This window comes from Excalfactoria chinensis, chromosome 2 (genome assembly GCF_039878825.1).
Source record: "Excalfactoria chinensis isolate bCotChi1 chromosome 2, bCotChi1.hap2, whole genome shotgun sequence".
NCBI lineage: Eukaryota > Metazoa > Chordata > Aves > Galliformes > Phasianidae > Excalfactoria > Excalfactoria chinensis.
Window position 1 is genome coordinate 77,956,859 of NC_092826.1, and position 26,203 is coordinate 77,983,061.

The 26,203-nt window shown below is 39.7% G+C and overlaps 1 protein-coding gene across 2 annotated transcripts in view; it reads left to right on the forward strand.

The window, feature by feature from the left end:
* The window catches only part of GMDS (GDP-mannose 4,6-dehydratase), a 392,147-nt gene that overhangs the window by 134,691 nt on the left and 231,253 nt on the right, over nt 1–26,203 (forward strand). For both annotated transcript variants that reach the window (XM_072328598.1, XM_072328599.1), the window contains exons 5-6: nt 1,991–2,183; nt 3,048–3,152. In XM_072328598.1, coding sequence (XP_072184699.1) covers nt 1,991–2,183; nt 3,048–3,152 — 298 coding nt within the window. The remainder of the gene's footprint in view (nt 1–1,990; nt 2,184–3,047; nt 3,153–26,203) is intronic.

Below are 26,203 nucleotides of genomic sequence, written 5' to 3' on the forward strand. Positions count from 1 at the left end.
AATATGCAGGCAAAGTTTGCATTTTTGGAGAGTTGCTTCATCAGGTTATTTGTTAAGAAGAATATGTTAATATGGTTAAATTCTTGATTCTAACAAAATCAGTGTTTTGCCTTTTCTTTTAGAGGGTTGGGAACATCTCTAGCCATATGGTGAATATGTTAATTTATGTTCATTAGAGCATTTTCAAGATGAGGCAAGATAAGGCTCTGGGCAACCTGATCAGGTTGTGTTGTCCCCGTTCATTGCAGGGGAGCTGGACTAGATGGCCTTCAGAGGTCCCTATCAAATCTAAGAATTTTATGATACTATGATTTTTGACAATATCACTTATTCATTAAGATCTGTTCTCAAGAGTTACTCTAACGGTGAAGCAGAGAGGCTTTAAGTGTCCGTTATCTTGGTAGCAAATGAATATTAAAAAATGGGAAGCTCAGCACTTCTTAGTAGAGCAGCGCTCAGTTTCAGCTGGGCTATACCAGGTTAACATGTGAAGAACTGGGTTTCTTTTTTCATTCGGTTTTAAAGAAAGGTTAGATTTGTTATAATTTGTACCATTAGCTGTTTCAGGTCAAAACTGTGTGAGAGCATCTTTATTTTGGAGTACGCCAATACAATTTACATTACTTCATCCTTGTATTAAAATAGCTGTAAGTGCATATTAAAAAATTAATATATTTTGATTTCATCTACTCTATAAATAAGCCCCAAACCTCTAAAAACAGAGAAAGCAGCTTAACAGGAGAGGTGAATACTTGGCTGTCTGTCTGAATCTGCAGAGGGGCTGAAAACATGCCTGGCAAATGTTGTTTCCCATTACATTCTCTGGGCTAGCTCAGCTCATTGGTGAGGGTCATTTAGCTTCTGCTCCACTCACAACTAACCTGACAAAGAAGGAGTGACAGTAGTTTTTAACCTCTGCACAGAGTCATATAAAGAAGCTGTAACATTGCTATTGCTATAGAGCTTGTTCCTAAAAGGCAGTCATCAGCAAGAGGAGCACTTAGGCAGAGTAATTTTTCCTTTGCTCGTAGTGATGGTGGAGATCACTCTAATGGTCCATTCTCTTTTTATTATTATTATTATTATTATTATTTTAGGTTGGTGGTATAAACAGGGAATGTTGTTTCAGTTTGCTAGGATTTGTTTGTTTGTTTGTTTAAAAAAAAAAGAAAACAGTGTGTAGAAGCAAAATGCTGGGCTGGAGAGATGATGTGAAGGGAAGCACTGTCTTGTGGCTTATGCTGCAGTCAGGGTCATCATGAAAGTAGCAGAACTACAGAGGCCCGAAGAGAAAGGAGAGCTGTGCCCACAAACCTATTACCAACTTTTGAAGGATGTGTTAGCTAAGGGAGAAGTCAGCTTTCATCTGGATACCTCTCCCTTTAGTTCTCCCACTTCATCATCCCCCTGGCCTCTGTGCAAAAGTCGCACCTGATACTCCTTAGCCAGATGAGACTGGGAATCTCATCTGAAAACAGATATTTCCAGTCTTCTCTTCAGTTTACAGTGTGTTGAAATTGCTTAACTTTGAGTTAAGGTTTTAAGGTTGCTTATTTCTAAAATAAATATTTATGCTTGTGTCATGTTATCTTACATAATTTAAAAAATATACTTAGGCCATTTTTAACTAACTCGAGTGTGTCAAAGATACTAAGCCCAAGCGAATATTGTGAAAATTGTCAGCTGTGGAGATGAGAGAGAGCCTGATAATGTAGGCTTACCCCTTACTTCACGTGGGAAAGTAATCCAGAGAGAGAGATCAGTGAGCACCAGTCTTTTGATTCTGCTATTTGTGGATCTACTTGTTTATTCTTAGAAATCCTTTGAGAGTACTTTTGTAAACTGAGCATCAACTCTGTACAGAAGTGTCTAGATGATTTGTGACAAGTGGTGTTTTACTTTGCTTGGTTATACGTACGTACATGATTACTGCATGTTCTGATTCTCTTCAGTCAAACTGCTGTTTTTTCTTGTTTCTTTCTCTCCCAAGATTTCTTTTGACCTAGCAGAGTATACTGCTGATGTTGATGGAGTTGGCACTTTACGGCTCCTAGATGCTATTAAGACTTGTGGCCTTATCAATTCTGTGAAGTTCTACCAAGCCTCCACCAGTGAACTTTTTGGAAAAGTACAAGAAATCCCGCAGAAGGAGACCACCCCTTTTTACCCAAGATCGCCTTATGGTAAGGCTTGCTGATGCGTGTGTGTCAGTAGTGTCTGTATGTCTGTTCTCCCTTCTCATGTCTCAGGGCTGAAGTCATTCGGGTGTGAGATTAGAATGACGATGGAGTAAAAGTGACTAGACATGTTGAGAGGCATACCTTTATGAATTACTGTATTAAAAGTATTTGTTGCCATTGCCCGGGGGTTGGAAATTACCATCTCACTTCTCAGGACTGTGTTCGTTCAGATCAGAATTAGAGAGCTCTTCCAGAGAGGAGGGGGAAGGTTGGCTCTTCCTTCACAAAGAATTGTGAGATAGCACTGGAGTGATAAGGTTTCATACATTTTGTTGCCCAAATGAAAAACTCCCAAGAGCTCGTTTCTTCCTTCATGACCTCGCATTAAATTTGAAACACTTATTTAAGCAATGTGCATGGAAGACTTTGGTGATAAAGTTTCAAATCAATTTGAGTGTTAAGGCACCGGATTTTTGCTTTTATTCCTCTTAAAGTCTTTTTTTTTTTTTTTTTTATTAGCAGAGGTCACCACAGTGGCATATTTCACACGCTCTGGCTGCGTTAATTGTATTGTAAAAGAAAAAGTGCTATGCTTGAGTGTGCGTAAGAAAACAAGTGAGAGTGCTGTAACCCTTCCTGGCGGATCCTGGGGTTGTGCAGAAAAGGAGTATTTTCCTGTTCAGCTGCTGTTTATTGGCCTGGATATTTTTTCCCTATGAAATGTGACACATCTAGGGAATGAACTGAATTCTAATTGAATTGTTGAAATGTGGCCATCATCCTGCCTGTGAGAGAGATGTATGTGTATGTGTCTGAGCAGTGCACAAGTGGAGAGATAATGTGTTACATCTTCAATTATTTTTGTAGGTGCAGCAAAACTATATGCCTACTGGATTGTGGTGAACTTCAGAGAGGCCTACAATCTCTTTGCTGTGAATGGCATTCTCTTCAATCATGAAAGCCCCAGGAGAGGTTAGAAATTCCATATAAAACTGTTCCTAAGTTTGTGCATATCTGGTAGGAAAGATGATACAACGCATCCAGAAGTTTTATTTCAATTTCCAAAATGCTGAGGTTGGGTTGTTTGACTTGAGGTAGTCTGTGCACTGTGTTTAATGTAGCTCTTGTGGCAGTCTGCAGTATGGCAGTCTTCACTCTCAAGCATCATATTCCATTTTGTAACCTTCCAACTCTAAAGGGAGTCTGGTGTATCTGATTTTGTGTATCAGTGATCTCAAGAGACTGCAAAAATCTCATAGCATCTCTGCATTTTTTTCCCTTTCTGATAGTAAGTGAAGGCTATAACGTTAAAATGATATATTAAAAAGCAGGTTTTAAAATTGTTCAGGTGAGCAACTGCATAACAGATGCAATTTCAAGTGTGACTTGTACTCAAGATTTTCATTTGCATATAAATGTCAATTTAAGAAGCAGAAATAATAGACCCTCTGAATTTCATAAGACTAATGATTACAGCCTGGTATATTTTGGAAACTTGTGGATTATGACCCATGCCTTCTGACGTGATGGCTTTCAAAGTATGGCTTTAAAATGCTTGTCTGTTTAATCCTTAATAGCAACGCAGTTTAAGTTCCACTTAATCATCCTTTTTCCTTTTGCACTACTTTAGGAACAATTAATAGTGGTAGTTTAAGCAAAAGTCCAGAGTTGATTAAAAGTCTCTTATACAGTGACAGCTTTCCTCTGCCCTTAAAATACTGTGACATAGAAAGCACTCTGAAATTAAACTTTAAATTGACACACAGAACTGGATTCTCAGTGCAGAAGCCTTTTATTGTGGTCTGTTTCTAAATGAAATATAAATTCAAATTTTACAGGAATGCAATTATGTAAATTATAGCCTTGTACAAAATATAATCATTTTACTCATACTTACAAATATAAAATAAACCATAATTGCAACTGTTTAAAAAAAAAAAAAAAAAAAAAAAAAGAGGAAAAAAAAGTCAGTGTCAATATGATTCAAATAGGGATTTCTTTGAGAGTCACAGCTGTAAAGCCTTACAGTACACTGAGTAGGCAGTGTTTCCAGGACATGATGCATCAAATCCTTGGTGGCAGAAATTGGTGTAGTGATTCATGCCAGAACAGTTGACACTATAAGTTCAAAATTAAAAGAAAATCGAATTCACTAACTTGTTTCACTTAGAAGCCCTAATACTTTGCTTTCTTTTAAGTATTTCACTACAATATAGTCTTGGTGCACTATATAAATTGATGTGCAAACTACTTTGCGTTATAATGTTGAAATTAAAACCATCTGACCAAGACGAAGGAAAATGCAATTACACATACTACTCTGGCATGATACTGAAGGAAATAGGGCTGCTTAGTCTGGGGAAGAGGAGGCTGAGGGGTGACCTTATTGCTCTCTTCAGTGCCTGAAAGGTGATTGCAATGAGAGCCAGGTTGGTCTCTTCTCACTGGTGACAGGACAAGGGGAAATGGCCTCAAGTTGTGCCAGGGAGGTTTAGCTTGGATATAAGAAAAAACTTCTTTACAGAAATGGCTGTTAAGCACTGGAATAGGCTCTTCCAGGGAAATGGTTGAGTCACTATCCCTGAATGTGTTTAAAAACCATTTGGATGTGGTGCTCAGGGTCATGACTTGGTGGAGGGTTGTTAGAGTTAGGGTAGGATGGTCATGTTGTGATTGGACTTGAGGACCTCTAAGGTCTTTTCCAACTTGAGCAGCTCTATGATATTATAATTTCTAGTAATAATAAACAACGACAGAATGAATTGGAAGTTACAGGAACACATTTATGATTTCTGCTGTTTTTTTCTCTTCAGGCTTGTGCCGTTGTGAAATATAAAAATTTCATTGCTTGTTGCTATTTTGATCCCTCTGACATTCATTCCAGCTTTGATACTGGTGAAACAGAGCTTCCAGTGAGAAGTCTCATTTCAACACATTTAATGTCCCTGTGGAGAGCGAAGTCTGTGCTTTGAAGTCCCAGGCTGTTTTTCTAGTTGTGCGTATGTGACTCTAGTAAAATTTAAGCCCCTTCTGCCATAAACATGAATCTTGTCTTAGAAGTAGTTTTGATTGACTCCGTTAGCCTTAGCAGAAGCACAGGCAATGAAAGTGACAGTAAACACAGCCCAGTGTCATTTGCTTAGTGTTTTTATGTGAGAACGTCTGAAAATTTTACAGAGAAGAAAATAGAAGTGAAAGAGTTTTGAGGTTGTTTCTTTATTGGCTTTCACCACTTTTGGTTTTGAAGTCTATGAACATGCTCTGTGAGGCAAAGGGGATGTAATTGAGATAGATAGTTCCTATACAGAGATGGTAATATGGTGAAAATGTAAAGCTAGTGGTGGTGGCTATGTTGAAAAATAGTTTTTTGTAGCTGAGGATTTGCTCTACCAAATAGTGCTGTTGAGCTCTTTGTATCTGTTGTAGTTTCCATGGAAATGAATGAGAGGCATTACATTCGGAGCGACGTATATTTTGTTCTCGTATTTCACGCCATTTTTGTTGAAGCCATTTTCTCCTTGAGATGGTATGAGGAAAAGTCAAACAAACAACAGGATATTTCAGAATATTGATTCTTTTCTTTAGTCTTCCCAATTTTATTTTGGAAATGAACTCTAGTAGTTAACATTATGTCTACAGAGATTTCGTGAGGGTAGAGAGTGCTTCAGTCTAAAACATGAGGTTTCTCATCTCTTGAAATTAGGAATCCTTGGGAAAAGTGCTGGCTGTGAGAAGCTTGTTTGATTTTTATTATTATTATTATTTATTTTTTTTTACTTTTATCTTGCTCTTCTACTCTGAAAGAAAAATACAGTAACAGGAGTAGTTCTTAAGATGTGACACTGCGCTGCAATTTTGAACACTTAAGCTCACTGTGTGGGCTGATCTTTCACATAGGGACAGCCAAAGTGACTTTATAGGGAAGAAATACAAAATAAGCACCAATAAGTTCCAGGTTGCTTGAACCCTCTATCTGCACCTTTGATTTAAATCTGGGCAACAGTAGGATAGCATTATCAGAATGCACCAATATGTCCCTGCTCAAAAGATGCGTGCATATCTAACAACAGAGAACATTATCTAAAATCTCATATAAAGTAGAACAAGTGGCTGTGTAGTATTTTCCTTTTTATTTTTCTTTTCTTTAGGAAATGAGAGGCAGTAAGTATAATAACAAATAGTCACTTTTTGACCAGTACATGTTCTTCAGCACACACAAGTCAGCATGATTGTGTTGAAGTGAACTGGTCCATGTTGATTTATACTGGCTAAGCATAGTATTTCAAGTGATGGCCTGGTAATGTAAGGTAAGCTTAATTCCCCTGTACCAGGGAAAAGACAAGTAACAGCAATAAACCTTCCTAAAGCTGGTTTCTCTCTTACTTTTATCACTCTTATTCCAGGTATGGCTCGAGTGATTCCTGATTTATGGCAATGCCAGAGGAGAATGGCCTTTTCCATTTCTGAGCCTTATTTATTGTCTTAAAATGACATTATCTGAAAAGCAAAATGCTCTTTACACTGCTAGTAAGCTATAAGATGGCATATGTTTCCAAAACCATACAAGACAAAGCCTAAAAAGTCTTCCCAGATGAAGCAGGGAGGTGTACGTTAGGATAAATCTGAATGATTTCTCCACAGTAATCTTGTGCAGCTGCCATAACAGAGTGGATTTTTTTACACGTTTCAAAGGGCTAATTCCAAAGTTGTGTCCTTCCAGGCTCCAGTGGGTGATCTTGAACAAAACGCTGGACACATAGTATTGTAGGGTTGGGGTTTTTTGTTCTTCTTTTTTTTTAATAACATTGTGGAATACCAAATGGGGAAGCTTGTGATCAGCAAGTTTCTGTTGGTGGTTGAATGTGGCTTCCAGTATTACCAGCGTGGAAATGTCTGCCCCATAGCAATATCGAAAAGGCATTTCAGTTCAGTGAGATGACGATTTCGACAGTGAAAGAGTGAGGCAATTAGCAAGTCTAGTTTTCTGGAAAGCTGGGGCATAATCCAAGTCTTCTTTACACCATTGGAAAGATTCCTGTTCTTTTGTTGGGCTGTGGATCTCACTGATACCATTTTAATGAGTAAGAAAGCTAACTACTTGTTGACAGTGTCATTTGTTTCTTCCCAGACAAGCCCTTACTTTCTTTGCTCCTCAGCTCTGTGTATAGTTTTCTCAGGTTTACAAGATGTGCCTTTGGATGTCTGAGATAGCTCTCCGATTTGGTTAACCGCTTCATTGCTTGCCTCATCTGATCGTTATCTGCCAAGATGTACAAACATGTACAGCATGTTTCCTGACACAATGCAACAGAAGTTTTGTTTTCTTTTTGCTGTGATTTTTTTTTTTTTTCCTTTTTTCTGTGAGTACTAAATACTTTGCCTCCACGCATGACATAACTGTGTAGATCATTGTGTAGGAAATTTTTGTTTGTCTGATACCAGCTCTGGTAAAGCAGTTGTCATCAGACCCTTGCTGTATAGCCAGAGGGAAAGGATACAACTGCTCATTTCTATGATCTCTTTCAGCCAGGAGGGAAATGGCTAGGTGTTAGATTGCAGGCTGAAGGTTGTCAAAGTACATGTAGCAAGATTAAAATGAAAAGAAATCTTGATGTGAAGAGAATGGGGAGTGTTCTTTGCTTTTATTGTGCAACTGGATTGCAGTTTTGCTAGGAGGGAGTGGGGCAAGGTTCTACCGCTTGTTGTAAATGTACGTGGGTGTCTTGAAATTATTTTGTTGTTACCTGTTGTTTTTTTTTCCTCTTTTTAACAAGCTTTCAGTCTCCTTTTCACCTCTGTTTAACAGAGAGGGCAGTAGCAGATGGTGACATCTGCTACCGACTTTCACAAGAAATCCCTACAATCCCTGCAGTAACAGCTGCTCTTCTGCATCTCCTATAAAGAGATGTGGCCAACATCTGTCAGATTTCCGTTTCTCATTTTTTTTCATTGAGGAAACTAATTGCTGGTGTCCTTAGAAATGTTCTGTGCAAGAGGGGCTTAGGCAACCTAGCACCACTGAAAATATGAAGGACTTTTGCTGGTCCTCTTCTTTTGTAGGTTTAGGCCGGTGAAAAATGCAAATGTGAAATTTTCAGTGCAGATTTATTAATCTTTAATTTAGTTTAAAAGTTTCCAATCCACAAACACATTTGAATAGCAGAAGTCAGCGGAGTGCTGCTTGCGTCTTTCTGATTCCTTGCTCGGGGAGAAGAATGCAGGCTGGCTAGTATTATCAGGGAACGTCTGCCTAGCATATTGAAAACTTGATGGCAAGGTATACCATGGCCAATGTAAAAGCAGTTATTCAGGCAGTTGTGTGCTGCACATCAGCCAAGATCATTTCATGCTTTTTAGTTTGCATGTTTCAACAGAGAAAGCATGCAGTGTCCTGAAGACATGCATTCTTACTAGCTTTTTCTCCCTGCTGTGAGACTGATCCTGCTAAGTGATCCATGCAGGTGTTCCCTTATCAACACACTCAGTCAGACTTCAGTGGGGATAAATATGGGCATTAGAGTCTACGTGTACACATGGATTTGCAGTAATATTGTTCATAATAAGAGAAGACTGCTGGGTAGTAGCTCTCTGCTATTTTAGCTAGGTATGTGTGTTTTCCTTTGAAAAAGTGATGACCGTACAAAGTAAGTGAATTCAGTTAATTCTTCTGATGTCGAACATAGTACTGTCTTTTTAGATACTACAGATCTGAGCACGTCATAATATGCAGATTTTTGTGAGTCTTTCTGATTTTTGTGTTGCTAGTAAATCTTCTTAGTCTTGAATTCTGGTAAAAATTCATATGTGAAGGCAATGTAATCATGCCAAAAGATGAGTGGGCTTCCCTCTGTGAGCTTAGGTTCTAAATGCAGTGCCAGACTTCTGATATGGGAACTGAAAGCTGTGAACGTTTCTGCATGCGCTTGCCCTTGGACATCCATGTAGTAGTCCAGGTCAGTGCCATGGAACTTGTCCCACGTGGAAACTAAACACTCATGTATATAAACTGGATTGTGTTATATTAATACATTTTTCTCAAGTAAGTCACCATGAAAAGAAGATCCTGTGTTGAGCAGTCTAATTATTGAAATCTTTTTTTGATTCAGTTTTAGAAACAATAGTTTGTGGAAATCTTTCGGATTTCTTATTTTGTTGTGTGGTTTTTTTTTTCCTTTTCAGTATTGGAGTACCCTTGGTTCTGTGCTTCCTTATCTGATGTACTTTTCTGGGGTCTATCACCAGTTTATCTAAATAGTTCTGAATATAGCACTCACAAAGACTAAGTAATTTCTTGCCTGTGGGTTTAGCTTCTTGGAACAGCTGCATTTGCAACCCAAATCTCTCCTTGAGCAAATTATTATCTTATCAGATGCATCTTCTTGTCATTAAATCATGTGTTCCCTTGTGGCTTATTCTGCGTCGGGAAGAAAGTAGATTACACTTTTTGCTGTTTCCCATGATTGATTTAACTTCACCCACCCAATTTACAAAATACTGAAACTACTAAATCTAGAAAACCTTGCAATGTAATTCTTAATATTTCTCATGTTATATTATCTGATGTCAGCGTTAGTTTCTTAAACTGAGTGTTTGAAGCCTTTCCTTCATGTTATGAAATACAAACTCTGACCTCTGGGTTATGGATTAAGGAAGATCCGGAAGGCGGCAGTGGGAAATGGAAGGGCCAGAGCATGTACCTCATCTTTAGTGGCTGCACTAGTGCACAAATATGTAGCGAGATTTTTGAAACTATATGAAATACGAGGTTGTTTCTCCTTTTTTCTTTCCCTTTGTTGAAGTTATTAGGCAAAAATGCTTCAGAAGGAAAGTTCATCTGGTTATTCCTCTGTAAAACCTTCAGGATTCATTAAAAACAAATACAAAATGAGCGTGTAAGTGAGAACTGCGGTGTAGTCAGATGTCATGTCTGATAGCATTCGTCATTTAGAGGGTTTTTATGGTGGTATCATAGGAGGGTAAGCTACATTATCTGAGGGCAGCGAGCAGGTTGGGGTCAGAGCCTTGGTCAGACATGGTTTTACATACCTGCTTTTTTATCCTTTGATTGTGCCGGGGCTTACTAAAAGTTCCTGGAAAACTGTGCTTGGAAATACAGAGCAAATCCACACGGATTCCTTAAATGTTTAGTTAGTTTGATTTCAGACCATATAATGCATTGTGTACTTTTGGGGCTGCAAAATACTTCTGTTTCTAAACTAACCTGTGTCACTTGGAAATAATTGAAAATCGCAGTAGCAGGGCAGGCTGCTGATTGGTGTGAGTCTGGTTAGTCAGGTATTTTTTGAGCATATTTTAGCTTGTCCCAAGGACTGGTTATATACCGCCTGTTATACATAGAATCATGGAATGGCTTAGATTGGAAAGGATCTTAAAGCTTATCAAGTTCCAAACATGTCACGGGTAGAGTTGCCTTCCACTACATCAGGTTGCCCAGGACTCCATCCAGCATGTCTTTCAGCACTTCAAGGGATGACACAGCTTCTCTGGGCAGCCTGTTGTAGCATCTCACCTCGCTTCAGTAATAACGAATCCTGGCTTGCATCAGAAACAGTGTTGCCAGCAGGAGCAGAGAGTTGACTGCCCCCCCTGTACTCAGCTCTGGTCAGGCCGCATCTCGAGTACTGTATCCGGTTTGGGCCCCTCACTGCAAGAAAGACATCGAGGCCCTGGAACGTGTTCAGAGAAGGGCAACAAAGCTGGTGAGGGGTCTGGAGCACAGGCCATATGAGGAGAGGCTGAAGGGGCTGGGATTGTTCAGCCTGGAGAAGAGGAGGCTCAGAGGAGGCCTTATTGCTCTCTATAACTAACTTCCTGAAGGGAGGTCCTGCAAGAAGGAGCAGATGGGCAGCACTGAGCTCTGCTCTTTGGTGACCAGTGATAGACTTTGCAAATTCTGTGTAATCCTTGAAAAGAGAGTAAATTGAAAATCATTTCTGGATCTAAATGCTTTGTTGATTAGGAATGGTACTAGTGGTGTAATTCATTTTTAGCATTTATACTGAAATGACATGGAATCTTGAGCAAAGCCAATGTAGTGACCATACTAGGCACTTGAGTTTGCGAATGCTCCTCTCCTCTGCTGTCTACAGTGGTATACATTAGATGTAAATTATTGCATACATTTGTCATCGGAAATCAGGCCAGTAATCGCTAATTCTGACATGTATTGCAGCAGGAATGTCACTTCCTTTTCTCAAGTTTTTAAATTGATTTTGATTAGGTGTGTTGCTGGAAACATAGGAGGTAACAGAAGCCTTCTGATGTTTGATTGGAGAAGAGGCTAGACTAGTGCTGGGAGTGTTATCTGTTGTCATGCTCCATTGGAGTAGTCATTGAGATATCATGGGTAAAACCTTAGATGTTGCTGGAGGTGGCAAATGCCTTATGCGGATGATTACAGCAGTGGGAACAAAGCAACTGGCAACTAAGGGGTAAACCTATTTGGGCTGCTGAACTATGAAAAGACATTGCTGCCCAAACAAATAATATGGTTGTAAAGGTACATCATGTAGATGCTCATGTGCCCAAGAGTCAGGCTACTGAAGAGCAACAACCTCTCTGAGGTGTAAAACTAAGTAGTGTAATTCTCCTTTTCTGAATAGCATGAAGGTGTGCAGCTTTGTGTCCTAGGCTATAAAACTTTTCAGTCACACTGCATTTTCTAGGTAGTAGCGTGAATCACCTCAGCCCAAGGAAGATCAGGTTTTATTACTTAATCTAAATTACTTTAATCTCTTCAGCTGTTTTCCTCCTAAACCTGCTCCACTATCAATCAGTCAATACCATTCAATCCTAAATACATCTGTAATGAATTTCAAAAGAAGCTACAAACTAAAGTCTCTTAGACTTGGTGAAAATCAAATACTTGTCATGCATCTTGGGTAGAAGGTGGTTCCATGGGTCTCCCTTATAGTTGTTGCGTCCTTATCGAATTGCTGGTGTTCCTACATGTGAAAGTCACTTTTCCTTCAGCTTGGCATGGTCTAGCATCACAGCCTGTGGTTTAACCCAGGCTGTGATCCCATCAGTCAGCAGCAACCAAACATCAGTGTGCTATTAACACAGTTTGGGCTGAAACCAGGACACAGCCCTAGCTCATGCTCTCTATTTACAGCACGCTCCAAGCTTCTGTTTTCCAGCAAACAGTTTTAACATTCTCATAGTCTCAAGTCTTAAATCTTTCCCAGTTTAACTTCAAGTGAAGATGCTACTGTGAATGATTCTGCTAACAAGTGAGCATCTAAAACAAATAATATAGATTTTTCTTTAAATATTTTTGAGTTTCACTTGAATTTGTACTGCATACTATTACAATTTGTTCAGTCTTTACAAAATTAGTGACGAGATATTTTTAGTCCCCACAAACCATGTAACAATTAACAAAAACATTTAAAACAAGACTGGTGTAACAGTAACTCAGGCTATGAACTTTAAAGCTTCATTTCATCTAATAACAGCCTTAGGGAAATGCTGCCTTTGCTACTTAGTTGTGTAATTGTTTGTGCTGGTGATACCAAAATACTGGCAGTAGTTTTTGTCATGCTGGTGAATCCAGGACCTACTGAACAAAATAGGGTCAGAAAACTAACCAACAAATAACAGGTCATTATTAAGTTTTTACTTGTGTCTCCTAATGATATCATGATCATAAATTGTACTTATAAAAATAAGCTCTTTGTTTTGAAATCATGAGATTATGCAATTCGGAGTATGAGTTCATTAGTGTGCAGCAGTTATTGCACAACTTAGGTCTACTAGCAAGTGATGCATCTACTGTCACTTTGGTTTTACAGGTTCCTTATGGGTTTGGTGGGGTAACATCATCTGGTTTTACCTTCACATTTGTAGACAGTGATAACCAGGCATCAACACTCAAGGAGGAACCCACAGAGTCATCAGGGAATGCTAATTCACTCTTTCCAAAGTTATGTATGTGTGTGAGTATGTGAATGATGTGTGCATATGGTTGCCTGTACATGAAAATCTGATGACATAATTAGTGTGTTCAGTAAAATTTGCAGATAAATCAGAATAAAACTTGAAAAGAATTAGGTTGTATCTATTGTCAAGAGTGATAATGTACATGAAGGCTTGCTCAAACTTAAGTGGTCTAATATTTAATACTGAAGTCTTTGAAGTGAAGACAAAAAAATCTTAGATTTAACACATTTTAAAGCATGTTTTTCCTCTAAAATAAGAAGGGAAAACATTAGGAAACTAGCATCAGCTTGGATAGCTGTTTATTTAATCTTTATTCTTGAAGTGGAGATGGCATAATTTGGAGTTTCTAAATTGTTTTTTAACTGTAGCTTTTTTATGAATTATTTTTCCATCTTGCCATAGTATTTAGCGTGGTTTTGCCTCAACATCTTTTGACATCTTTGGCTCTCAGAAGAATTTAGGGCAAAATTTCCCTATCCAACCACTTTATGAAACAATCCCTTATAGGAAAATCTGAAACATTATTGCAGTAGGCTATGCAAATTTAAATTATTTATAAAATTATGAAGCCGAGGTTACACTGAATAAGAACTCTAAAAATTATAAGGCTTGGAGGTATACTAACAAGCTATTCAGCATTACTTTTCAGAATTCACGAGTCTTTCTTTAATTATTTTATACATTTGGCAAGTAAGATTTCTAAGCGACTGTCGTTTTCTTTCACAGCTATTGTATACACTTACAGTATCACAGTATCACAGTATCGTGCGAGTTGGAATTACTGTAGAATTACTGTGATCACAGAGAATGGCATCTCCATTGCAGTCTCATGACTTTGGATTTCACTTTTTTCACATCTGTACTATTATCACGAAAACACTTTTGAGATGCAGGATTTAACATCGCTTGCCAGAATTAAATTTTTAGATCAGATGTACATTTTGTATAGCATTTGTGTGAGCTTTCCTGTAGTATGCTTTTGTTTCAACTGAAAGGTTTCATGAACATCTGCTAATTTATCCAGGCTTCTGTGTACCCATGGTTGGGTTTTTTTTACGTACAAGAGTAGGCTTTTGTCGTTTCATGGAGTGTCATTTTATTCAGCTTGCTGCTGCTTCAAAGAAATCCAGGTTAAAGTAAAAGTTTGTTTTCCAAGTGTGCTTCCCTCAAGAATCCAGTTTCTGTTCCTTGACAGTGTTTGAACCAGGCTCCTCTAACAACAGTATTTCTCTATGAAACTGCCACCTCCCCTTCTATCCACAACACCTTCACATTCATCTTTTTCTTCTCATTATCCCTTACTTTAAGTGGATTAAGGCAAATACCTCTTAATATTCTGTAACCTATCCGGAAAGAAATGCTTATGCAGCCACATGATACAGTAAGTTCTTTTTGAGTGTTTTTGCCTTTTACAACAGAGAATATTATAGCCGCTGTCCTTAAGACACTTGATGCTTATTGGCTCTGACTCTTAAGTCTCATTCTATTGTTATTAAGTAGAAGGCTATTACCAGTAAGTGAATAAGAGCTCAATCACACTGATCAGATTTTCACACCTGCTTTTTAATGACAGTGAGAGCATTCAAATTTTTCAAAGCACTGGGGCATGTATATTGAAAGGTTGGGCACTTTACAGAATTCTTGAAAGAAAGAAACATAGAGTTAAGAGATATTTTTGAGAGGACACGATAATTCCATGCTTCTAAAAGGAGAACAAGTCAACTGTGTAATGATGTCTGCAGCGCTTACCTGGAAATATTTGCTTACCCTCTTTTTCCTTTTACCCTAATATAATGCTTGTGGGAAGAACTGCTATGCTGAATATATTTCATCATATGAGAAAGGGAACTTCCTCTGGTAAATTTTTTGTAAGCAATTACTCTGATTCAGTAATCAGAAGTATGTGGATTGCTCTGAAAATACTGCCTCCTATTTATTTACATGGAAAATACAAGAGATTTTTGTACAAGATGCTTCTTCTGCCTTGTTTTCAACTGAAGCCATTGTATGATTATATTGAGACAAGGAGAAATGGCTTTAAGTTGAACGAGGGCAGATTTAGGTTGGATGTCAGGGAGACGTTCTTTACTATGAGAGTGGTGAGGTGCTGGAATAGGCTGCCCAGAGAGATTATGGATGCTTCATCCCTGGAGGTATTCAAGGCCAGGTTGGATGGGGCCCTGGGCGGTCTGGTCTTTTGTTAAATGTGGAGGTTGGTGACCCTACATGTGGTGAGGGGATTGGAACTTGATGATCCTTGAGATCCCTTCCAACCCAAGCCATTCTATGATTCTGTCAGATACGAAGAGCAGAGTAACACCATTTGATAGAGGAAATTCTCAGCTAAAAAATGCAGTCTTTCAACACAGTCACCACTCTTAGCTCTGCATTTTCACCTGCATGCTGCGCTCATAAAAATCTGCATGGCCATCTTTCACATTGCTGTCACCACTGCCGAAAAGCACTGCCTACCACCTCGCTGTGCTCACATCCACTGTTTAGTCTTCATCAGCATTCAGCAGGTGTTGATGAATGACAGTGGGTGCTATTTTTTCTGCATGGAAGAATTCATGACACACCTTTGCTTCATATGCACTTCCATGTCAGATGCTGCTCTGTTGGACTGTCCTTCTGTTGCCCTCTGTCACATGGCAACAAACGGTAATGGAATGTTGGTGGGAAGGTTCCACCTCTTCTGCCATACCACCACCATCTTCCTCTGATGTTGTGGGCTTACATCATGAATTAGGAAGCATTACTTTTGGAGAAGCCCCCGTATTTTCTGTTTTGTTTGCCTCTGAATTAGATTCTGCAAGGGCTTCACGTGACAGATCATTTTCCCAATTTAGAAAAAATAAATTGATTTTATATTTTGGTTCTGTTTGAGGGAAACAAGAAACAAGCAGCCTTTTTATACTTTGGCACCACTTAGCTACCTTGTGCACTTCACTGCCTGGGTAAGCTGCTTTATTGGGCTATAGCATACTTCCTGGCTGACATGCAATGCAATAATACAGTGCTGCAGTGTTTGGCTAACAAGTAGAATCAGGGAACGTATTGATGCAAGGAGAAAGATCATACTAGGATTAAAGCGTGAAAATAATCTGTATTGATTTGGTATGAGTTTGAAGTAGTTTGGAGCGAGCTTGTGTTTGTATCTAAATCCACGTGACAACGTTGCCAATGAGCAGATCAGGGAAATGTGGATATTTACAAAAAAGAGAAAGAAAAAAAGAGGAAAGAGAGACAACATAAAAATCTGAAACTTGAGCCTGCATTTTTATAACCTTGTCATCGTATACGCTGGTTAAAGAGAGTACTTTGTGATGAATAAAATACTGTTTACTGAATTCCATCGAAACTCTCGAGAATAACTTTAAGAATTTAACTTCATTCTTAGTAAGCTGATATGCCTATAGTGCTGGCTACTTTTAAATCCCTTGGCAAATATTTTTGCTGTGTTTAAGTTTATTGTTTCTGTATAATAGCTCACAATTTGATTGTTTATTCTTTTTCAGCAGCTTGGGTTGTGTTCTTTCTTTTCATTGGTGTGTGAGATGTTAGGGGACATGAGCAGATTCTTTAGCATCCCATTCTGGGCTGTGCTGAAACTTGGCTAAGAAGCAGTTTTTTTCTGATGTGTTACAATTGATACATTTTAAAAGAAACAGTTGAGTCGAGGTTTAAAGTTTTAATATAATTTAATCCACATGTTCTTACAAGGTGTGGATGAAATTGATTGGTGTTATTTGATAATCAACAGTTCCGCTTCATTAGGAATCTGCGCAGTTGGGTCACTTAGCAGCTCAGAAGATTATGTTGTAGAGAGCTTATACAGCACCCTGTTCCCAAACATTGCCAGGGTCACTGCCAGTACTGTGCATGAGCATAGGAAGAACAAGCAATAGTGTTATAAGTATGAGCAATTTGAAGTGGCTGGGAGAAGGTGGATGGGAAATGATTGCTTTCTCTCATCATTTCATGTTCTGGTCCTTGATTCTCATCTTGCCACATTATAGGCTCAAAGAAAATACAGGATTTGGCTTTATGGTTTGTTTGTGAGGGGAGCAGTTTGTTGCGACAGGATTTTGCAGATGTCAAAAAAATGTCCACAGATCCAAAAAGCAATGGAAGAAGTTTGTGAAAATTTGTCAAAAGCCGTACACACTCATACCTCATATTGCTCATATATGCCAGGCAGGGGAGTTGGAGCTTCATGATCCTTGAGGTCCCTTCCAGCCTGGGTCATTCTGTGATTCTGTGATCTCTGAAAGCAGGAGGTGAATACCAGTAAAGGGTTTCTCTACAGAGCCACAGGGATTTTGCACATAGAATTAATTCTATGTTGCCAGTTTTTGAGAACCTACCAGACTACGTGGACTTCTGTCAGATGGGCTGAAGATGTTCTTGCTGTTTTTGCACACAGTTTTAGGAAAACATAAATAGTCTGTTGCTGAGGAGGAAATCCTCTGCTTCTTAAAGAGAAAACTTCTTCACTAGTAGCGCTCACTATTCCTTTAGGGTTCTTCCATAAGAGACCATGGTTAAATCTATTGTTATTTGCCTGAAGCATGTGAAGCAGCTGTACAGCTGCTTCAATCTGAATGTAAATTAGCTGTGTAAAAGATGAGGGATTTCTCTCAGATGAAATAACACGTGTGTTCAAGAGAGTCATAAATAGAACTGATTTTTATTTTAGTATATCCATCTTGTATCATAACAGTTGCCCAAGTGTTTACTCACAGGTGCAAAATACTTAGAGAGTCTCCTTAATCTACAATTATTGTTGCCCTCTCATCTTGACCTCTGTTGAAGTGTTTTATAAACAATTTAAAGAATAAATGAAGTATTAGAAACAGTTATTATAGAGGAGGCAAAGTTATTTGCTTTCCCTCAGTGAAGGGATATAATTTATAAAGGGCTGATTATACTAATCTGTTTTCTGGGTAGCCTGCAAGTTTACTTTACCATGGCAAGGGAGAATAACAGAGAAATTGTGTCATGGGAGCCAAGTAAGATATTGTAGTGGTAGGAAATCCATTTGCCTTGTTGTACAGCCATTTGTCTTGACCGTCATTTCTGTCAAATGATCATTTGAATCAAAAGCATTAAAGAGATTTTCTTCCTTTGCAGTAATGAGAACAACAGAGACTTCTGTGCTGCAGGACATTCTTGCTAGGTCTTTCCTTCTTTAACATGGCTACCTGCCAGCTTGTGCTATTATTAAATGTTGCTTCATTTAGTACGTTTTATGAAGTGGCTCTGCCTGGCTGCTTGATTGTCACTGAGACCATGAGTCAAGAAAGAGAACAGGAGCAGAGCCTAGCAAAGAAGCAGTTTAAGCTGAGAATATTAATGAGAAGCTTTTTACTTCAAGTGTTTTCTTTTCAAGGTATGTGTTCATATAGAAAGAAAAATACTGCAAAAAGCAAGTTTGATCTCTGTGCCTTACCAGTTTAAACAAATGACTTCTGCCTTGCCTTTTACTTACAAAGCTTAGCACTAGCAAAACTGCCTTGCAACCCACTTTAGAGAGGTTCAGACCTACTAACATGAGGTTGAAGTGGAGATGTTTTATTCCAGCTCTGAGAGAGAAGGGCCCTTTCTAGGAGGGAACAGCTTAAGGATTTCAACTGTTCCCTCTGTAAGTCTTCAAGCCCTTCTCACCTCGGCTTTGCACTTCTGTCAAGCAGGGATGAATTGAGACTTACGAGTCCAGGAATCATCAAAACAACAGAGTCTGTTGGCTCCAACACAGCTGGAGCTGGGAAAGTGATGTCTGTTCCTTCTCTCTTATGTGGCTTTTTCTGTTTCTTTTCCGATCTCCCTGTGAGGCAGACAGAGTGGAGGCAGTAGAGCAGCAGGGAAGAAGAAAAGGGTGACAGCGGCTGTCTCTTCCAAATCAGAAGACAATTTGGTAGTGTCCCTTTGCAATTAGAAGAGCATTCATCAACCATGACATCTGCCAACCATAGCTCTGCAGCCGCAAGAGGAGTTTGTCTTACTGAAGTGCTTTTGACTGTTTTCCTAGGCAGATATGAGAGAATGCACCCTTGTTTCCAAGATCAGTATTTGAGTAAGAAGGGCAGTACTTGAATGGGGCAGGATGTTGTTGTAGACACATATACAATTATGTCTCCATTTCTAGTGCTGCTGTCAGGAGCAGAGGGATGGAGGAAGATACCTTACTAACACACAGTTGTTGTGAGCATTATTTGATTCCACCTCCTACAGTAATTCCTACAGTGGCTTTCCTGCAGTTGTTCTTAGAAATATTCCTTAGCAGTTATGAGACACACACTTCTAAAATATTCGCTAGTTTTTGCAGTCATCATCTTAAAATAGTCAGTAAATTCTATGGTTAAGGTACTTAATCACTGAGAGGGCTATGGCCTGTGTTCAGAATGTGTCTGGGGAAGTCAGTTTCTGAGAGCTGATTCTTTGTTTCATTCAGAGCCCATGGAGGTGCTCTGGGAAGCAAATGTGGATTTTGCTCTGGCTCAGGGGAGGTCCCATATCGTGTAATGACATATGAGTGTTACGCATCTAAGTACCAAACTCTCACACTCCCATACTGTGCAGCATTTCACAGCCTGGAGATAAACAGGCTAAAATAACAGTTATATTTTCTCTCTGTTTCTCTGCTTGCTGGGCTGCTAAGTCGCCTTTGTCTGTTCCTGCCTGAGTCATCTTCCAGGTCTATCTGTCCTGTAAATCAGGTATGGTACTTTCCATCAGATATCATTTTTACCTGAAATACTCAGCACTGCATTCTTTAAGAATTATTGCAAATAATTGCCAAAAGGTGGTAGCTACATTATCCCAACAAATGCACATTATGAATGGTCTCCTTTTTAAGCCTAGAATTCCTTTAAACATGCCTGTTGGGTTTTGAGTACCTGCAGTTAAATGGTGTTGCTTTTGGCAGGGCTCGGTGAGCAAATGAGGCATAATCTCTCTGATCTCAGTAGTCTGGTCAGCCAGCCATGACATTCTCAGTGTCTTTTCTTTCTACACCCTGTCTGAACAGAGCCATAGCCCAGGCAGCTCTCAGCGGGGTTGCCAAAGATTACGGTGTGCAGTGAAGCAGCAGATGGTAGGACGGTGGAAAATATGCAGTCCCAATCCCTGAGTTCATGTTGGGTTCAGGGTTAAATTTCAGCGATTTCCATCCCTGTTCCTTGGGGCACTCTGAACTGCCCTCTGAGGGGCCAACTCCTCAGTGTGCACTTGGGAGCCATATGAAATTCAGTTTTGTACAGTTTTGAAACTGGGTTCTAGACCACAGCTGGAAATTTAAGACGGTTGTGCTTTGGCCACAGAAGTTAGGTTTCCTCACCATCCAAAGACATAAGCGATGAGGTCAATATGAACACATCCTGAAAACTGCAGAGAGGGAAGAAAGAATGTTGCAGACATGACTAGCTCAAAAATTGTATAATAAGTGAATGAAGGGTGACTCCACAGACCTAATTCACACTTGTGCCTTTGTAATCTGATAGAGTTCTTATTTGCAAACTCCCCTCTGCCACCCCCAACCACCCCCAAGTCCCTCCCTTATTCCTTACACAAATGAGTTGTGCTTGCCTGCATGACTGCATGTTTGATATTTGCGAGGCAGAGCACAAGAAAGGATTTCTTTGACAACAGGTATATTCAGTGCTCAATTCATGGGACATGCTCTTCAGTCTATGCACTAAGAATGATTTCACTCTATTTCGACTTATTCAAGGACACTTCTCTCTGATTCTTTTGCAAGTATCAGGATACTTAGCTTTGTGAAGTTCCTGCAAATTATTTGTTCTTATTTAATCCACTGATCAAATAAGAACCTAGTGGATTGGTGAGTACTTTTTCTGAATTGGCCAAAGAAGCTCAAATATAAAGCATTTTTCCATAGCAGCATTCATCAAACTAAACTGTGAATCCATCATTTCTTTTTCTGTAGTTCTTCACCTTTTCTGGGCTTCGGATTCTGTTAGAACTCCTGCCTCATTCATTCCAAGTTTTTGCACCCAGATCAAATCCATCCAAAGGGAGAAATCTTAAAGGGGGAAGAATACAGCATCTAATTAATCTGTATGTATGCAATGAAACTGTGTCACTGTGCATTCAGTAATAACACTGACACAGGGAGCCCTAACTTCAGTGCTAGAATTTACAGCTTTCTTCCCGAACAAGCACAGAGTGTGTGTATGTACATGTGTTCTCTTCAGAGAGCATGCACAGCTACCTATGTGGATAATAAAATCATGTGAAAGGTCCCACTAACAGTACAAAGCCAGGAAATTCAGAATTGGGCTAACTTTCTGTCCTGGGTTCACCCCATTGTGCTTAAGTATTGTAAGCATCTCAGAACAGCAGGTGATCTGACTGCCTCTTCTGTTCCTAGAGGAAGTCTAAACTAACTTAAATGGGAAATATCACAAAAACAGGATAACAATGAATTTTGAGAAACTACAAAGGAAGAAGTGTTCTTAAAATACTGATATTAAAACAGAAGTGAACGTGAAAAGTTGAGCTGTGCAAAATGAACATTCTGTTTAGATGTTCTTTTTTGCCGTTTAATTGCTTTCCAAATGCTCATTTCTGCTTTGCTTCAGTGTCATGCAAAAGTGTTGTAGTAATTGGACATATTAATGGTAGAATGTGTAAGTTTGGATTCTTCTCTGTAAACTTAAGAAATCTGACTTCAGTGAGACTGCAGCAATTCGTCTTAGTAGAAAACTGGACTGTCTGTATGTATAACTGCATATTTATCTTTATTTAATTCAGGTATTGATTACACTAAACAAACATCATTCCCACTTGGAAAGAATGCAAGAATGGGATTAAGTTTCAGTGACAATGTCAGAAAAAGAGAATGATCATTGAAATGCATGTACACCTTATACAACTGCTATAATTTTCCTGGTTTCCTGCTTTCAAGGGTCTTTTTTTTTTCCCAGTAAATACAGTGTCTATTTATTCACCACATCGTCTTTTTTACTTTAAAATGAAAATTAGCTTCATTCCCGGCATTCGTCCCAGAGGGGGTTTGCTTGCAACCAGCAGCTTTTATGCAACCTCCTGTGGGAGAGCTGCCCCCCCACCTAGCCACGTTTTCAGTGCAGGGTTGGGTGTGGAAGCCATAGCACCCTTGCTTAACTCCATGGTCCCCCGAGAGTGATTGTGGCCTGCTCTGACATAAGGACATAACTTTTTACGGCATGTTAAGGCAACTGGCAGCAGCAACAGCTAGGTGAAATAATGTTTTTATTGGCTCTCTGAATACAGGAGGTCAACACAGCTTGGCCAAACATGTCCAAGTTTTTCGGGAACAGAAGGGCCGTGCTGTCTTTGTTGGCTTTCACTCTTCCTGATATCTCGTCAACTTGTCTCTGCACTTCCTTTTCACTCTCACCCTGTTAGGTTTGCAGGTTTTCTTTAAGGTTTTGGGTGTTCTTTCTGCATTATTACTTTAAAGTGCATGTCATGGAGGCTTGTTGTTAAAATACTGCATCTGAAGATTGTTGTTTTGGTTTTATCCAAGATCATGACTTCTAGAGTTGTCCTGCTCTGTTCTCAGCACCCTACTTGTTCCTGTGTAGAAACAGGGCTGAGGAAGCTGGGTCAGCCGATGCAGATAGAGTGAGCTGAAATCACTGAGAGCCCTTCTGGTCTTGCTAGTAGCACATCAGATTGACTGCATGCTGCCTATCACAGCTTGAGGAAAAATTTGGACTCATATGCCAGAGCCATCTGTTTACTTGTTTAGTCTGTTTTGAGGCTGAAGGGTAGCTGGAGCAACAACTCATCCTCATAATGGTAATTGCAGACAATCTGCTGATTTATACACTGAGTTCTTGGGATCATCAGCAACGTGAGAGATGTACTTCTCACAGCATTCCGGCTAAGAATCCAATTACCAATTTCACAAGTCCATGGAGCTGGATGGTTTACACCCTAGAGTGCTGAGGGAGTTGGTGGATGTGGTTGCCAAGCCACTCTCCATCATTCTTCAGCAGTCCTGGCTAACTAGGAATGTCCCAGTGAACTGGAGACTGGTAAATGTGATGGCCATCTTCAAAGAGGGCCAGAAAGATGATCCTGGTAACTACAGACCTATCAGTCTCACCTTGATGCTGAGGAAGGTTATGGAACAGATAATCTTGGGAGCCATCATGGACCAGTTAAAGATCAACCAGAGAGGGCATCAGGCCCAGTCAGCATGGGTTTATGAATAGTAGATCCTGTCTGACAAACCCAGCTTCATTCTATGATAAGGTGACCCACTTAATGGATGAAGGTAAGGCTGTCAGTGTGGTCTGCCTGGACTTCAGCAAAGTCTCTGACACTGTCCCCCACAAAATCCTCATGGAGAAGCTGGCTGCCCACAGTTTGAATGGGTGTACGGTCCACTGGGTGAAACACTGGCTGGATGGCCTGGCCCTAAGAGCTGCAGTCAATGGAGTAAATTCCATTTGGCAGCCAGTCACGAGCAGTGTAGCCTAGGGCTCGGTACTGGGACCATTTCTATTTAACATCTTTATTACCAATCTTGATGAGGGGATTGAGTGCACCCTCAGTAAGTTTACAGACAACACCAAGCTGGGAGGGAGTGTTGATGTGCCGGAGGTGAGAAAGGCACTACAGAGGGACACGGATAGATTGGATTGATGGGCTAAGTGTTGGGTCCTGAATTCTGATCACAACCCCAGGCAACCCTACACACTTGGGGAGGAATAGCTGGAAAGCTGCCTGATGGAAAGGGACCTTGGCGTACTGATGAACAGTCAGCTAGAAATGAGGCAGCAGTGTGCCATGGTGGTGAGGAGGAATGATGACATCTTGGCTTGTATAAGGAATGATGTGATGAGCAGGAATAGGGAAGTCATCCTTCTTCTCTACACAGTATTGGTGAGACCTCACCTCAAATACTGTGATCAGTTTTGGGCACCTCAGTACAGAAAGGACAATGAGGTGCTGGAGCAGGTCCAAAGGAGGGCAACAAGGCTTGTGAAGGGCTTGGAGAATATGCCCTGTGAGGAGTGACTGAAGGAACTGGAGGAGGCTGAGGGGAGACCTTATTGCTCTCTTCCAATACCTGAAATGTGCTTACTGCGAGAGCAGGGTTGGTCTCTTCTCATTGGTGACAGGTGACAGGATGAGGGGAAATGGCCTTAAGATGTGTCAGGGTAAGCTTAGGTTGGATATCAGGAAAAACAACTTCACAGAAAGCACTGGAATAGGCTTCCCTGGGGAGGTGGTTGAGTCACCATCCATGAATGTGTTTAAAAACCATTTGGATGTGGTGCTTAGGGACATGATTTAATGAAGGGTTGTTAATTTTAGAGTAGGATGGTCAGGATGTTGTTGGACTTCATGATCTTTAAGGTCTTTTCCAACTTGAGCGATTCTATAATTCTACTCATAACATAGAAGATGGAAGGAAATACAGTGTCTCATTTTACATGCACTGTTCAAGTGCTAGAAAAAAATATACTTCCTGTATTTGCAGAAGCTGATATTTCTCTCTCTCCTGTCCAGCTCTTCCTAGTCCCTTGTTACTCCTTGGTGAGCCCCTTTGCCTCTAGATCTTTCCAGCTCTCCAGAGATGCAGTTCAAGTGTTTCAGGATCCTGCCTTGGCTGCTCCAGGACTCCTGGAGCAAAGGGGGTGATTTATGACAACTGAGATTCATTTACTAAATAATGTAGTAAAGGCTTCCCATGGAATGCCTTGAAGGGTACCACTGTCACAAAGCTATTCAGAAGAAAGCTCTAAGAAAACAACAACAACAACAAAAAGGCAAGAAAAAAAAAAGGCCAAAAAAAATAAAAAAAAGGTTGATCAATGGAGCTCAAAAAGGAAGTACGTGGATTTAGGAACATCTTGATTTTGTGGACGTGTCAAATCTGACCAGAGCTGCTTATTAGTTTTTGTGGGAGGCAAAGTTTCATATGAGTTTTTTGGCTGTAGCTAGCCTATTTTTCTCTCTCCAAGAAAATACATAAGTACTGATTCAGCAATGTGATTAGTTTTAAGGCTAGCTCTTATTATAGTCTCTTTTGTCTTTAGTAGAAGTGCATGAAAGTTGAAATTGAGTGAAATTACACATTTTACACTTGAAAATTTGCACATTAACATTTTTCATTAATGAGGATGTATAGAAAGACACAGAAGACCCGTGCAGAGTCTTGATTATACAGTGACCTACCACAAACTAATGTCCTAACCACCTGGAGAGACTGAGGGACCAACCAGACTTAGTCCCTCAGAGGTCAGGAGGTCTGAGAAACTGTATTAGTCAGTCATGTGTCACCAGGTAAGATTAAAAGCCTTGCCTGCTTGTTCTCAAGGGAGTGCTAAAGTAAAGGCTGAATGTCTCAGCTTGAGCCATCAAACAGCACTTTTCTTGACATGCTACTAGTTGCTGGGGCCACAGATGTCCAAACTTCGCTAGTTATTTAACAAGCTAGAATCAGTTTTGCGCTCATTGCCTTAGATGGCATGATATTTCTGCTTTGTACAAATGTTGGATTTTTCTTTTGATTACAACCATTTCATGCTATTGCAGCCCCAGATCAGCAAATCATATGTTTACGCACACCTAAACAATATAAAGAGACTGTGCTAATGGAGAGGCACATTCGTGCTGACCCATAGCCCACAAATTCAAGAACTCATCTAACTCTGCAACACCTTAAATTAGTGCTTTAATTCCAGAATGTTGGACGCACATTTTAAAATATATATCTTAATGAACGTTGAATAAATCAGTGTGGCTGAATATTTTTGCTTTTATTTCAAAAAACAGGGTATAAGGTCTGTGTTTAAGGAATCAAAGGGAATAGTTTGGAGCAAAAGGTTAAGTTTTCTGTAAGCGAAACGCTGCTCTGTTTATGTAAGCGCCATTAAGAGCATAAACTTGGGAACAGGAATAACACTTTTACATATTGTTTCCAGTATTAATGTTTGGTTTTTCCTTTATAAGAATCTTTGATGCCTCACCTTTTCCTGTTCAGTGTACGGTTCCTGAAGGGAAAATATTTTAATTTAAGAAAAATTATATAGAGGAAA